This window comes from Diplotaxodon limnothrissa, linkage group LG18 (assembly GCF_057381915.1).
Source record: "Diplotaxodon limnothrissa isolate DT_005_m linkage group LG18, D_limnothrissa_male_GT1.1, whole genome shotgun sequence".
Lineage (NCBI taxonomy): Eukaryota > Metazoa > Chordata > Actinopteri > Cichliformes > Cichlidae > Diplotaxodon > Diplotaxodon limnothrissa.
In genome coordinates this window covers 18,739,873-18,754,425 of record NC_140613.1, presented here as the reverse complement: position 1 = coordinate 18,754,425, position 14,553 = coordinate 18,739,873, and the positions used below count along the sequence as shown (strand labels likewise).

Here is a 14,553-nt window from a genome sequence, read left to right as displayed (position 1 = left end):
AGCAAGGGGGATTACAAAGAACAACAAAAGCAGATCGAAATCTTACCTGATTGTATTACCTCGATGTATAATTACTACTCTATCTGCTAAATAGGAGAATGCTCCACTATTCAATGCACAGTGTATTAGTCCTTTTCTTCTCATTTCACCAGTGTCCCCTATTAAGTCGGGGGTGGGGTGTAAAGACGTGACTCACACTCCACGTGGCATATGAATAGACTTGTTTTAGGATTGCTGGCTTTTCTTATTCATGCCTAGCAGTAGGAGCTAGGTGGTGCAGATGCAGAACACTGTCTGTGGCTCTCACTGAGACCACAGAAGTGATGTCTGACATCAAGCGAGCTGTGAAAGTCAGCAGCAATGGCAGCCTAACCCACTGCTACGAGATGACATGCTTAGATTTCACAGGTCTAAAATTATGTTCACTTCCACAGGCTTGTGCACCACTCCAAACTTGCAAAAAGAAAGAAAGAAAGAAAAAGATGACTGTTTGTGGATATCACAGCGCAATACAAAGCCAAACTTATTCCAGAGTCATGACTGTGCAGGTTATGTGCCCACGTTATTTAAAAAACGAGTCGAGCAGAGTTATAAATTCCATTTGTCAAGTTCTCAACCAGGACTATATAAGGAGGGAGTGAGTGGATTACTCATTTCACACCTCACAAATGCCTACGACGTGCTAAGGGATCTTGGAGAGCCTGTGCACACAAATGGTCCACAATTGCAGAGTAATAACAAATATCTTGGAAACAGCCGTGGGTGGGTGGTTAGTGGGATTCTTGTGTGTGAAATGAGGTTTTTTTTTCTCCTGAAGAGTCTGCTGCACAAATGGAGTACAAGTCTTTTTTTTTCCCCTAAAATATTTATTTAAAAGTTTTAGCTTAACTTAGATGAGGTAGCCTACTAGCAGTCAACTGACATGTATAAATAGAATTTTCAACAGATCCTAATTAGGAAATAATTTACACACACTCATATTAGTGCATTTCTGGTGGGGGTCTACTTTCTATACAGCAGTTATATTGAACAAGTACATATTTACATAAGTCAGCAGGCCCAAACAAGGTCACTAAGCTCTGTAAAGATATATTAGAATATCTTTACGAAGAGTTTATCTGATGCCCATTCAGGCAGTGTTGGCCTATTTCTAACCCAAGCTATTGTTTCGACAAAAAAACCCAAACTCCTATTCCACCTTAAATTGTCTACCATGGTCTCCACAGAGCTTTAGAGCAAGTTAGGCAGGGCAACGCTTCTTGACCGTCTGCCTCCTCAGAAGAAGAAACCTGGCTTTGCTCTGAGTCGGTCTCATCCAGGTCAGAGCAGAGGTCGTCGCTGGAGGTGGTGGAGGGTGCCGGGGACACCAGGGCTGTGTGAATGCTCTCAGACAGGGACCAAGTGCTGCTATAGCAAGGGCTGTCCGCTACGATGTCCGGGAGCATCACTCGGTGGTACTCGTTGTTGTTAAGTGGCATACTCTCCAGAAGGTGCTTCAACAGCTCCGCTGCCACTGTTGGGTCAATCCCCGGGTAGTAGGACACAAATGTGTGAACGTCGTGCATACACTGGATGTATCCGGCAGCGAAACGCTCACAGGCCTCCCGGTGTACAGCGTCTGCTTCTGTGGACAGACAGATGGAAACGACCGTTAAACCTTAGTTTCTAACGTGTAATTACTAACAGACACTCTGTGCTCTGATTGGCTGCGCCACGGTCGAAGCGCACCTGTGGCGGCCACAGTACAGTTGATTAAAATATTAATCCGCCAAGAGCAATGAATTAATCAGTAGTTTTACTAGTTATAAAGAACTATATTACTTGGCGGAAGAATGATTTGTAAATTGTATTACTGTTTATATGTCTCTTTTTTTTAAATTAAGCTTATGGTTAATACTGTACACTCAAGTAAATAAAGTTAAATAAGGTTTATATGTACGGTTTACCTTGAGCACGCCTTTGAAGAGTGCCTTCCACTCGTTTCACTGTCATCTCCAGCACTTCGGCATTCTCCATCTTTGACTGTAACTGCAGCAACAAACATCAGGAACACAAGCTAGCTTAGCCACAACACACTCATCAGTTTAATTGCTGTTGAGCAATGGCGCTACATAAACAACAGCAACTTACGTCTTCGTCGGCGATAAGGACTCTGAGTTCTTGTAAACTTTCATTGATGCGAGCCCTTCTTTTCTTCTCAACCAGAGGTTTTCTTATCTACAACAGTAAGGAAAACTGAGTTGTTTTGCCCCCAGTTCAAAGTAGCTCTGAATCCTCACATGGGATCTTACCTTTCTGTCAGGTCTGACCCCACCGCAATCATCCACTCTGTCCAGGCCGTGTGTGCTGCTGCTGATGGGGGCCATGTTTTTGCAGGCGCTGCCAGGAGCCGACCAGACTGGAGGTTGGTTAGTTGGTGTGTAATCCAAAGAGCCGTTAGAGGCCGTCAGTGGGACAGATGGCCGGGGCGATCCCAGCAGCAGTGAGCACAGAGTGGAGGAAACTGGGTGGGGTGGGGAATGCACTGTGTGCAGTGGGTTCATTTGCATGTGAATTGTTGAACGAGCAACGACCCCCCAACACATGTGGTCACTTTAAATTGTGTCACACACGATGTCTTAACCATGGAGCAGCATGCAGACATAAGAGTGCAAAATATGGACAAAGAGGCTGCAAAGGTAATGTCAACAACTCTGAAGGTTTTAGTTTGTAGTGGGTGAAAGAAAATAGTTTCAATAGCTTTTGACCACATTCAATCAATTTTGGTAAACATGTTACTTATATTAAATTCAGTTTTATTTATTTATTGACTGATTGATTGATTGATTGATTGATTGGTAATTTATTTCAAACATGTAAACAATATACAGGTACATATAGAAAAGAAAATAAGAGAGAAAAAAAATACTATACAAAAAAATCAATACATTTCAATATTGCTACCGTTCTGATTAATTTACATGTTGAAAGGGAGTGGGAAGAAGTAAACACTTATTTATATAGTGCTAAATCATAACAATCGCCTCAAAGCCACCTTTTTACTCAAATTGAGCACTCATAGTGCTTTCTACTACAAGTCTCATTCACTCAGTCTCACGTATACACATCCATACTATGCTTTTCTGTATGTGCTTTTTCTAAAATTTTACACACATTCAGATCAGCATCAATTTGGGGTTCACTCTGCCACTTGAGCCACAGCTCCTAGGGCTATAGACCGTATGTTTGCCAGTCCACACATTCATGTCTTTTGGAGCTTGTGAGGCATCACCCCATCTATAGTACTAGATGGGTCCCGGAGAATATGGACCACTCTTATGTGTAAAGCGCCTGGAACCTCTTTAAAAGTTATCAAGACCAGAAAACAGTGATGACACTGTGGAGAGTAGATCATCCCTATTGCATTAGGACTTCACTTTGCTGTGGTGTGGGTTGTAACCCTTTAAGGACACGCTTCTATCACTAACTATCAGCTCAAATTTCCTATATTGTCTAATTCATTGCTGCAAGTCTTATGTCTGTAGTGACTCATAGATGTAATGATTACTGAGGCAAGGAGATGAGAGCTGTGTGTACACCATGGCTGTAAAAAATGTGCATATATTACTGATTAGCATATTTCTTGTGATGTTCACTAGAAAGAAATGAATAATTTAATGTTACTATATATTAGTAACTGTTACTGTATATTAGAATCGTATTATAGATTCTTAATCTGTCTTACAAAGTACATTTTGTGACCACATTCATATAAATTAGATTATATGGCATATTAACCAAGTAATACACCTTGTAAAATATTATATATGCATTGATGAGCCTATGGACATCTGAGCAGCATTATCTCTCTTACTACTAAGTAGTGCTGACCTATTGATAACTTTATTGCAGTGTAGTAGCTGGATCAGCCAGTTTGAAACATCACAATATTTCCGGATGGTAGTGTTGAGAACATTGAGAATAGAAGATTCAGCTTTAAATAAAATACGGAAAGCACTTCCATATTGGGCGCTTGTCTTCAAAATAAGGGCACTTGGTAGCCAAATATCCTCAAAATCGAGGTAAATTTAGCATTTTTTCCACTAAAGCCGCTTTAAATGTTTAATTATATTCACCAGGAAGCAACTAAGCTCACAGTCTGTTATTTTTAGCGTTTTTCTAAAAGTCGAAGACCGATAGCGGCTCTTATTTTGACAGCGGCGAGGCGGCTTTTCCCTGAGACCCACACACTGCTTGTTCGTCAGAGAAGACGCTCTTGTGAAGTCACCGAGGCCCGGGGGCGAGCCTGGTCCGGCGCTATATAATCTTCCCGGTCCGGTGGACGAAACCAGCGCACTGAATCAGACAGGAGACAAAGCAAGCACACACTGAGCAAACAAACATGGTGAAGATCACTTTCCAGCCAGTGTCGGCGCAGAAGCCCGAAAAAGACAACGATGAGGACAAGATCATTATACCTCAGGCTCACGTGAGTTTGCACACTTTGTCTTTGTTTCATGCTGCGGCATTTGTCTTTTGTCTCGTTATAGCATAAGTAGATTTTTATTTCTGCATAGGCTATAGCTTACAAAAAAATAAAGTTTGATATAATTAGTTTCGCTTTCCTTGTCCATGCATCATGGCATTTAATGGGATTGGATTTTATGTGATTAACATGATTATAAAGAAAAGCCAGTGACTGCTTAAAGTTAGATATTGCATTTGTTTTCTTAAAAAATATAATTACACCCTTATCTACAAGCTTAAAGGTTAATAAAGGCAGTGGTAGTGTTTCTGAGCCTAAAAAAGTTTTATTGTGCATTAATATTACAACAAGGGAACAGCCCCAGCATTGCAATGCAATCCCACCTATGGGATGTTGGTATTACATCACCTTGTTTAGCCACAGCTAGGAGGCACACTGCAGAAGAGGCAGTCCTGTATACATGTGGGCAATTGGCAGAAAGAGGACATCATTTTACCAAGTTGTTCATAAAGTGTGCATGTATAAGATAAAAATCTCAGGCTTCTCGCTGTCAGCGTACAGATAGCCTTGGGCTTGTTTATTCTTTTGTCGCTGTGAGGAAACAATAGAGCTGTCAGATGTGGATACTGCACTAGTCTGTAATGTCACGGTGTTATACCACGTGTGTCCTGCAGGTAGTGCCGGAGAGCAGATGAGAATGAGCGGTAGTAATCAAGCAGCAAAGTGTGTGTGTAAAGGCAGCTTAACCCTCCCGAAACTAGCAGTATAAAAAGTCAGTCTCGGTTTGACCTAGCTGTTTTATAGCTCCTGCTTTCGATGAATATATTAGAGGAGATAAAACTTGGAAAATTCAGAGTTTATTTCAAAAAAATTGAGGAGTTTAGTTCTGTCTCAATTTCAGTTCTGCAACACTTTCAGTCTCCAGTTCTCAAACATGTAATTTAACTACATAGATGTAGTTTCTCAAACACTGATTTTTTTTCCTTGCTTGTGTAAAGTGGGGTTTGCAGAACGGCTTGTACCTGCGTTAGCTGAGTGGGAAGTCAGATCTGTCACCAGCTTTTCTTAGCCTCCTTTCTGGACTTCATCCCCAGAGTTGAACATAATTAGATATTTGGCACATAATGGATGTTCACATAAAGCTTCTCGTCTTTTTTCCCCCCCTAGCACACTGCACAGATGACGCACCTATCACTTCTGCAGACATATTTTACCAATGCTCGTTACGTCAACAGAAGGATGTGAAAGGCTGTGTGGATTTCCATTGGCTGCTATGGCAGGCTAGGCGTCAGAGCCAATGTGTGTAGATCTATTAATACGCCCGCCTCTGAGGGACTCCTGCTCTACGCAACTGTCCTCATTTTTAACTCCCACCAAGGGAGTTAAGACTTAATATCTGCAAATATGGAGCGTGGAAGTAGGCCTCTAAGAATAGACCCAGACGGCCACGTGCCAGCATCTTCGTCAGAGCATGCTTCCGCTCACCATAGCAACAGTAGTAGGGAGAGGCAGCAGATTGACTGAGAGACTGTGGGTGGGCATCTGGCGTGCTTTATTCATGTCCATCGTACGTCTACCAGATCTCAACTTGGCACTTGCTTCTTTTCAAAATTAACTCTGTTACAAATTTGGCTTTTGGGTATGAAAGTAAAGCAGTGTGAGTGTGATAGGATTAGATACAAATATTTCACACTGCACAAAGCAAATTCAGAGTTGCAGTGCATCATTTAAACTACTCTTAAAAACTTTCACACACTACTATGAAAAGAACCAGGATGTAGGATAAGATCTAAGATCTGAACTCTAACCAGTCTGCTTTTTCTTTTTACAGGGGCAGTCGGTTCACCCAGTCAGGCCAAAGAAGCCTTTTCCAACCGGCCTGTGCTGCCTTGCCTTGGGCCTGGCAGTTTTCTTGATAGGACTGGTGTTGGCGTCTGTCTTTATCTATCGCCACTACTATATACCTCAGGTTAGTCAGCAATTACCCCTCTTTTCTTAAATAACATCCTGAACACAGTGGGTAAAAATCACACAGCTGAAAGTAAACGTCATATGCTGACACAGCTCTGTTGCATCCCATTAGCAGATCCCAGAAGACAGTTTGTTCCATTGTCGGGTTATCTTTGAGGACTCTGTGTATGCTCCTCTGAGGGGGCGGCAAGAACTCGAGGAAAACGTCGGCATCTACCTTGAAGACAACTACGAGCAGATCAGCGTACCCGTGCCACGTTTTGGTGGCAGCGATCCCGCCGATATCATCCACGACTTTCAGAGGGTAGGTGTTTGTCTTTGCGTGTTTTTTCCTCTCATTACACTTGTTTGTAAGCGTTTGATTAAGGCATAACACGATTTCTCTCTTTCTCTGTTCCAGGGCCTTACAGCTTATCACGACATCGCACTGGACAAATGCTACATCACCGAGCTGAACACAACCTTAGTGATGCCACCACGCAACCTGTGGGAGCTGCTCGTCAATGTCAAGGTGAGACACGCAGTGGATTAGCTGTTAATGCCACTTGTGGTTGTAAGAGATAAATGGCTGTCTGAGAGTGAAGGACAGTGTGTTCCCACTTTCCTGTTGGCAGCGTTCCTCCCACAGACCGATCAGTCGAGTGATTCATTTTTGTCTCTTTGCCACAGAGAGGGACGTACCTTCCTCAGACCTACATCATCCAGGAGGAGATGATGGTGACGGGGAGGGTGAGGAACATGAGGCAGCTGGGCCCTTTCATTCACAGGCTCTGTTACGGCAGAGAAACTTACCGCCTCAGACGCCGCAGCCAGCGCCAACGTGAGTTGACATATTCACTTCCTTTTCCAGTCTGTTCGGAGTATATATGAAATGTTAAATAATGTAGTGACATGTGCAGGATTGCTTCCGCTTTTCGTCACCCTCTTTTTCACACCAGCTCTTGTCAGATGTTGAGTCAAGTGACGTGTGCTGGTTTGCTGTAAATTCTGTACCTGAGGAGGAAAATGTTCCTCCACTGAGTCACAGGGAATCCAGTGTCCAGAGTTGGTGTGTAGGAGTAAAGAGAGAGTGACAGAAAAGCAAATATCAACGGGGACCATATAGGGTCTTCCTTTGAACACTTGAGACAGTGCGTCTGCAGTGTAACATGCTGCTGTACCAGCTTGTGAGCCTGAATATTATTGTGTGTGTGTGTGTGTGTGTGTGTTTGTGTGGGCTCAGCCTGGGAACTTCCTGCTATGTGAGTCACTTGTAGTGCAGTGGACACATCCACACACTCTGTGGAGGTGTTTGTGATTCGGATGAGTGATATCTGTGTCGTCGCTGCCTTTGATTGGGTTTAGAGCTTCAGAAATGATGCAACAAACTTCCCCCTGCGTACATATATGGACGTGATTTGTGGGGATGGCTTCTGCTGATTCAAAATGGACATTGTAGGCAGAGTAGCTTGAGAAAGCATGTGAACAAATGTCCGCTTTCGATTCTGAACAGATTTTCTAAATGCGTCGTGTTTTCCTCTTCCAGGTATTGAGAGGCGTGAGACCAAGAATTGTCACAGCATCCGCCACTTTGAGAACACTTTTGTGGTCGAGACTGTGATCTGCGACCGGTTCTAAATCTGAGGTGGAAATCACAGCCATCCAACACTGAAGCCAATTTAAACCATACCTCTTGAATTCCTTAAGCGTTAAACTGCACTTTAAGAGCAAGCGTTTGTCTCGTAGTTTTAGTTTCAGATCCAGTTGGAATGTTTTTGTTTATGCTTTTATTTTTTTGAAACGTCCGTGTACTATGTTAATGTCTTTTTAATTTAAACGGATTCCTGGATAATGTTATAGATTTGTTTCGATATATCTGTAGCTTGTCATGTCGTGCAGAACGTGTTAACCTGTGCATGTAAGTTTGTGACATTTACATCAATGGACTTGATTTCATTTCATTTTTATACTTGTCCTCGTATTTTTTCAATTAAGTTATTTTTAGTTACTTTTTTTGTTGTTGTTTTGAATGTCGGAAGATGGCGAAACATACCTCATGTAGTTAAGATATTACTTTGCTGGTTGATATCATAATGAGTGGTGTATATAACTTTGACTAAGCAATATATACTGTACATTGATTTTCTTCTTAATTTCATATTGTTACATGCATAGATTTTTATCTGAGATCAACTTGTTTTGTGGATGATCATTTCTTTCTTGTTTGCCTTTTAGTTTTGTTCTTCTCACACTTTCCTACTCCTTGGATATAAACGGCTTTAGACTGTAATTAGTAGCAGTGCTGTAGAAGGACAGAAGGAACCAAAGTCTGCAGTCAGGGATGCTACAAGCTTGGTTTTAAGGACATATGAATTATTTATAAAGAACGCTTTATAGTCTAGATCACTTACTGTAGATGATATCAAAGGCTAAAAACTCACGTTGTCTTGCTCTTCCTCCTCTTCACTCAGATTTGCCTGTTGTCTTCAGCTCTTGCCATTTCCCAATCTTTCCTATCTTGGCATTATAATGTTCTCTGATGTTTCGTCCCAGCTTAAAAAAGGAAAAGATTTTGGGCTGTCTTTCTGATGTATAAGTTGGAGTAAATCTGATTCTGTTGAGAGAGAGAGATCTGTGATCTGTTGTCATATTTCACTGTCTTGGGTACTGTATTTCGCTGTACAGTCAATTTTTCTTGTAAAATCTTGCTGCTTTGAGAATAAATTATCAAACTTTCTTGGTCATGTTTTGAATGTTCTTCACCAACAGTTTCGGTGGCTCATAATCACTGTGTAGGCTGTGGGTTAGATCAATTGGAGATTGGCTGAACAGTACTGATAAAAGTAGGAGAACCAGCACAGCATTACACTGCCTTTGTGGCATTCTCACCGAAATGGAACAAAAATACAGTGATAATATCTGAAAGTTTTCATCTGCAGCTTTGTTATCAATTAAACATCATAATCTGTTCAGGTTATTTCCCTTCAAAACTGATGAGTAATACTTTTGTGATTTGATCAGCCTACTTTACAATGTCTCATTTAATAGTGTACATTTTTAAATATTCAGCAGTTACTATAGTTACAAAAATGCAATATTTAGGTAAAAGTTTAGTTTCCGGCTGCATTTCATTAATTAAATATTTAGGATAAATATTCATAATATTCACTCATAAATCCTTTTTGTTTTTGTCTTCACATTGTTTTTATTTTGACTTTAAACTTATGAAGAAAAGGAAAACAGCCCAGACCGACAAACTCCGTGGGTTGGCTCAAGATGCAGGGATCACAAAAGTATTTTACAAGTAAAAATACAATTGAGTACAAAATGCAGAAACTTAAATTATAATAAAATAAAGTTTCAATATGCAGGTAATGCAATGAAACCAGCATATGATGGTTTCAAAGAGAGCTTTTCACACATTTTTATGAAAGATATATACATTAAATACAACATTATGGTACGGTTAAGCCACAAGTGAGGCACGCTGTCATAAAACACAAAATGACCCTTCAACATCGGCAACATATGGTCAGCGACAGCTCTGTGTGCTTCATAAGCAGCTTTCCATTTGACTTTTCATGTGACAGCATTCACATAAACCCAAACAGTAATATGAAAACAGTTCTTTCAGCAGTGACCTACGCATGGCCGGGACTACATACTTACGGTTTTTAAACATTTCAATAAAACTATTATGCACCTAAGGTTGCAATCTAAAAATAAAATACAAAGTTCAGTACAGCTAAATATGAAATGCTACAGCTAACAATATCAGTTTATAAACAAAGCAAAAAAAGCATACGAAGTATCTTTTCATCTGCAAAACTATAAACAGATCACTTAATGCAATAATCATAAATGCTTTAGTCCTCTCTTATAATAATGTCACTTTTAATATTTTTTTTATATTATATTTTTTTAGTATAATTTATGAGATTTAAAAGACAGAAAATGAATGCAAAATCTATTAACAACGCACAAAAAAATCCTCTCTACTCTTCCTCAGGCCGTGTTTATTTCTATATTTGATTGTTGCTGTATTTCTGATTAAACATTTACATTTAATTATTATTTAATAAATATAGATGATATTGTTACTTATTTTGCAGTGAGAATTTTTTACAACCATTTAGGATCCATTGTATTATTTAATGTTTTAAAAAATGAAATGAACCACTGAAATTATTGCTAATGTTTCGTTTTTAGTTTCATATGTTTAAAGCTATACCTGTGGATGTGATTTATAAACCCTGATTCATCTGTGTACTCATCAAGGAAATATGCATATTTGAATTGTAATTAATTAGATATATTGGCATAATTTCGTTTTGTTTACTTTTTATGTAAATCTGCATTTCATAGATTAGAGATTCACGACTAAAATATGCTTATTATTACGGTTAGCTACCTTTTTTGAATATAAAAAAAATTATTATGCATCTGTTAAATTCGTTTAGTCTGAAACAATCTATTTTGTCTTTGATGAGAATTCTGACTAATAAGAGCCGTCTTTGTGCATGTTTGATTTCAGTCCTAGATAATATCACAAAGGCATTTTTGAACTGCCCGCCAGTATCAGTTTTTAGTTCTTTAAAATGAGTCATGCTGCCTGTCCCTGTCACTTTCTCACTCATTGTTGGTTTGCAGGTTTGAGTGACCTTTTCATGCTTTTAATGATTTTTTAAAGCATGTCAGACTGTGGCTTTTTAGTTCATGGGTTGTTTTGCAGCCTTCATTTAACGCATTAGAGCGCTTTGAGGTTAGAGAGGTGCCTACTGGCTTCCTGCTGCTGGATCAGATCATACAGCCTTGCATTCAGCTGTGTGGTTAATTTAGATTACACTCTGACCTGCTTCCTTACGAGCAGGTTAATTACTTTTAGTGCGTGACACTATGCTTATCAGCTATTGGGTCCACTATTGACTTGTCTCCAGCTTTACTGCTCTGATACAAAACAAGGTTTTAGCCTCGTTTTGCTATATTAACACAACATAACATCACATCAGTGATCCTCTAGGGACAGTTTTTGTCTCAACTTGACTCGCCTCTCTCCCGTTCAGAAGTGCTGTTGGTGGCTCTCCTTTGGCTCAGTATTGACATCCTTAAGCTGTGTCTGGTGTTCCTCACTTCATGGGCAATAAAGTAGTAGCACATGGCGTCCAGACAGCAGGTGATGTTTGACAGGCACATAGCAATCTGTATGAACAGGCTGAGATTGGCCTTGGTGCCACAGTCCTGAAATGCTCCTTGATGCACCTGCAAGTATGTGTGTTAAGGAAACATTAGTTTACCATCAAAGAATCATGTGTGACACTTTTGGTTTGTAGCAGAGGTAGCATTGCAGTGTGAAGCGCAGGTCCTATCTGTGAATTTTCCTATGAAGATCCTCTCTGTGCATATCTGCAGTACTTACACATGCTTACGCACTTGCCATACTCTCCAGTTTGATAATTAATTTCTAATAATTTCTAATAACGTCAACTTTTGAAGAAGAATTTTATTGCAAGTATCAAAATTAAACACAAGTACCCCTCAACAAATACCCCAGTGGTTACAACCATTTAGGCTTGTTTTGTCATATCATATGTGCTACTGACATAAAAAGCGCTGCTGAGTCATAACATTTGCAGCATCCTCCCCCCCCTGAATTTTTCTGATGATTACTCAACATAAATCTCAAATCAAAGTAAAAAAGCTGCAGAAAGTTAAATGTTTTTAACTGAAATATTAATAAGCTTTTTTTTTCTTTATAAAATAGGTTCAGTACACATTATATTTTTCTGATTCAGGCTACCCAGTGGATTATAAGGAGTTCGAGACTTTAAACATCAAAATTTTAAATGTTTACCTGCTGAAATAAATGTGATAAAGGACAGCTACTAAATGGACCCTAAGGTGATATGCTTTGGACTGTTGTTTCAGTTTCTTTACACTTAAAATGAGCATAAAATGAGCCTTGAGTTTCTCACCAGAAATTGCAGGAAGATGGCTAGGTGGCTCGGAGTGAAAGGCACCAGGAACGCGCACAGCCCGCTGTAGATGATCTTCACACAGGCCCGGCTCTGTGGGCTGTGCTGACCAGACTGCTGAAGTGTCCAGATGATCTGAACTGAACAGAAAACCACCACCAGTGCAGGCACAATGAACCCAAACACCTGCACACTGATGATGATGGGAGGTTTCCAGCCTTCCGGTGAAAACTCGTGGAAACAATGAAATGTGTTGCTCTTGCTTTTCCTGAAGTTACAGATGACTGGAATGACTGATGCAGACACAAGCATCCACACGGCTATACAAGTTGCCATAGCTGCTTTGGGTGAACGCAACTGCTTGGATTTAAACGGATGACAGATAGCCACCCATCTATCTACAGCTATACACATAATGATGTATATGCTTCCATATATCCCATAAAAATAAAGCCCTTCCAAAATTGAACACAGTCCGTGGAAGCTGGCGGGCCACTTGTGATTAGTGGCATGCATTTTGAAGGGAAGAATCAACAGGAGAACCAAGTCCATCAAAGCCAAGTTTATCATGTAGATAGCAGAAATAGCAGATTCAGTCTTTTTTCGCAGAAGGCCGCAGAACACCGCCAGCGCTGCAATATTGAGAATCAGACCGACGACAAATATAGGAATATAGAAGACCAGCTCCAAAACTTTCATCACTTCATCCACGTGGTCGAACTCTTTACTGCAGTTCACTGACATGTTGTTGGTCATGATGTCACTGCAATATAACAGTTGGATTCAATTTTATCTCAACATCTCTGCCAGGATTTCAAAGAACAGTTTAAGTTGTCTTTCCTGTTTTTGTTACTCGTTCCCACACAGAAACGGCAGTATGATACGCCACTATACCAAGCCACTAGAAACCTCTCAGCTGTGTGGGTACAGGAACTGTGAACTTGTTTTTTTGTTTCTGGTATAAACAACATAGCAAACAAGAGCACCGTGAACATTATTAACCTTTAGCCTCCTGATTCTCATGAAAGTAGTAGCAATGGTAGTCTTAGTAAAGTACAGGCCGGAGTAACTTTCATTTTACTTCGACATTTAGAAACAAATTGTGAATATATTATGATCAAGATTTCAAAGGAAATGACTTTCTGTTATTGTATTAGTTTTGCAATCTGCGACAGCACAGTTAAGTGGTTCTCTATTTGAGGTTATTTGTTTGGACACTAACAATATTCCCATTTACCTCGGAGTGTTTACTGATTTAATATCAGTTGAAAACAAATGAACAGGTGGTTCGTCACATGTTCTACTCTTCATTGCGTTGGTGTCAGGTTTCAAACCTGACACCTGTTCTATTTTGAGTGAAGCCATGGTTTTACAGGAAAATCCCAAATACATCTCTGACATGAGTGTCTGTGCATCGAGTTGACACTCGACTGAAATAAACCTAATGTAAAAAAACAGGCAGGTTTTGACTGCGTGTACTACGTGTCGCTGGCTGCAGAGTCCCTCCTTACAGCGAGCAAGCTGAAGGCCCTTTGCACTCAGATCAAAATAATTTGCATGAAGATAAAAAAAGCACATTATATATACAATGAAACCTGACTTTTAACGTAAGCATTAATTAGAAGTAAATAAGTAAATAAATTTTAAAAATAGATAAATAAATGAAATATGTCTTGTAATTTAAGTTCCTCACGTTTGACTCATCATCTACATGTAACTGCAGCACTTTTAACATCTAACCTGGCGTTCTTTTGCGACCAGCTAACATGTAGTGGAAAATGTGAAATCTAGTTGTGTTCTTACCTCATGCCAGTCAAGTTTCAGTGTGTCTGACTGTCTGCACGGTGCCAGACGCACTTCTCCTTTTCAAACCTTTGTTGTTTCATCACCACTTCCTGACTGTGCCACACATCATGCATGTGTTCAAATATGCATTATAGCTGTTTAAAATCAAAGTAACATGAACCTGCCCTGCACGTCTGCTGGAACTCTATTTTTGTGTAAACATCTGAAGAAACTAGCAGCAGCACTCACGATGATTATGTTTATGTTTAAGTGGCAAGATATTTTCCTAAAATGACTGGGCTTTATCCTGATAGGCTGCTTACCCCTCTCTATCATAATGGACTTTCTTTTTTTTTTTTTACTTTGACTGGGTTGGACAAA

General features: G+C 40.0%; 3 protein-coding genes across 3 annotated transcripts; 1 reads left to right on the top strand and 2 right to left on the bottom strand.

Moving 5' to 3' along the window:
• Positions 1-1,208: 1,208 nt before the first annotated feature.
• On the bottom strand, positions 1,209-2,457 carry hes6 (hes family bHLH transcription factor 6). The gene is made up of 4 exons (XM_085378262.1): positions 2,292-2,457; positions 2,131-2,217; positions 1,947-2,028; positions 1,209-1,624 (listed from the first exon to the last, which is right to left on the bottom strand). Exons 1-4 carry the CDS (start codon positions 2,364-2,366, stop codon positions 1,209-1,211), a joined length of 660 nt encoding a protein of 219 aa, XP_085234388.1. The 5' UTR covers positions 2,367-2,457.
• A 1,886-nt stretch (positions 2,458-4,343) lies between these two features.
• On the top strand, positions 4,344-8,388 carry itm2cb (integral membrane protein 2Cb). The gene is made up of 6 exons (XM_085377031.1): positions 4,344-4,468; positions 6,297-6,434; positions 6,549-6,740; positions 6,837-6,947; positions 7,106-7,256; positions 7,962-8,388. The coding sequence occupies exons 1-6, from the start codon at positions 4,382-4,384 to the stop codon at positions 8,051-8,053; spliced, it is 771 nt and encodes a 256-aa protein (XP_085233157.1). The 5' UTR covers positions 4,344-4,381; the 3' UTR covers positions 8,054-8,388.
• Positions 8,389-11,449: 3,061 nt separating this feature from the next.
• Positions 11,450-13,143, bottom strand: LOC146613426 (G protein-coupled receptor 55). The gene is made up of 2 exons (XM_085378775.1): positions 12,388-13,143; positions 11,450-11,674 (listed from the first exon to the last, which is right to left on the bottom strand). Exons 1-2 carry the CDS (start codon positions 13,141-13,143, stop codon positions 11,450-11,452), a joined length of 981 nt encoding a protein of 326 aa, XP_085234901.1.
• Between the last annotated feature and the right edge of the window lie 1,410 nt (positions 13,144-14,553).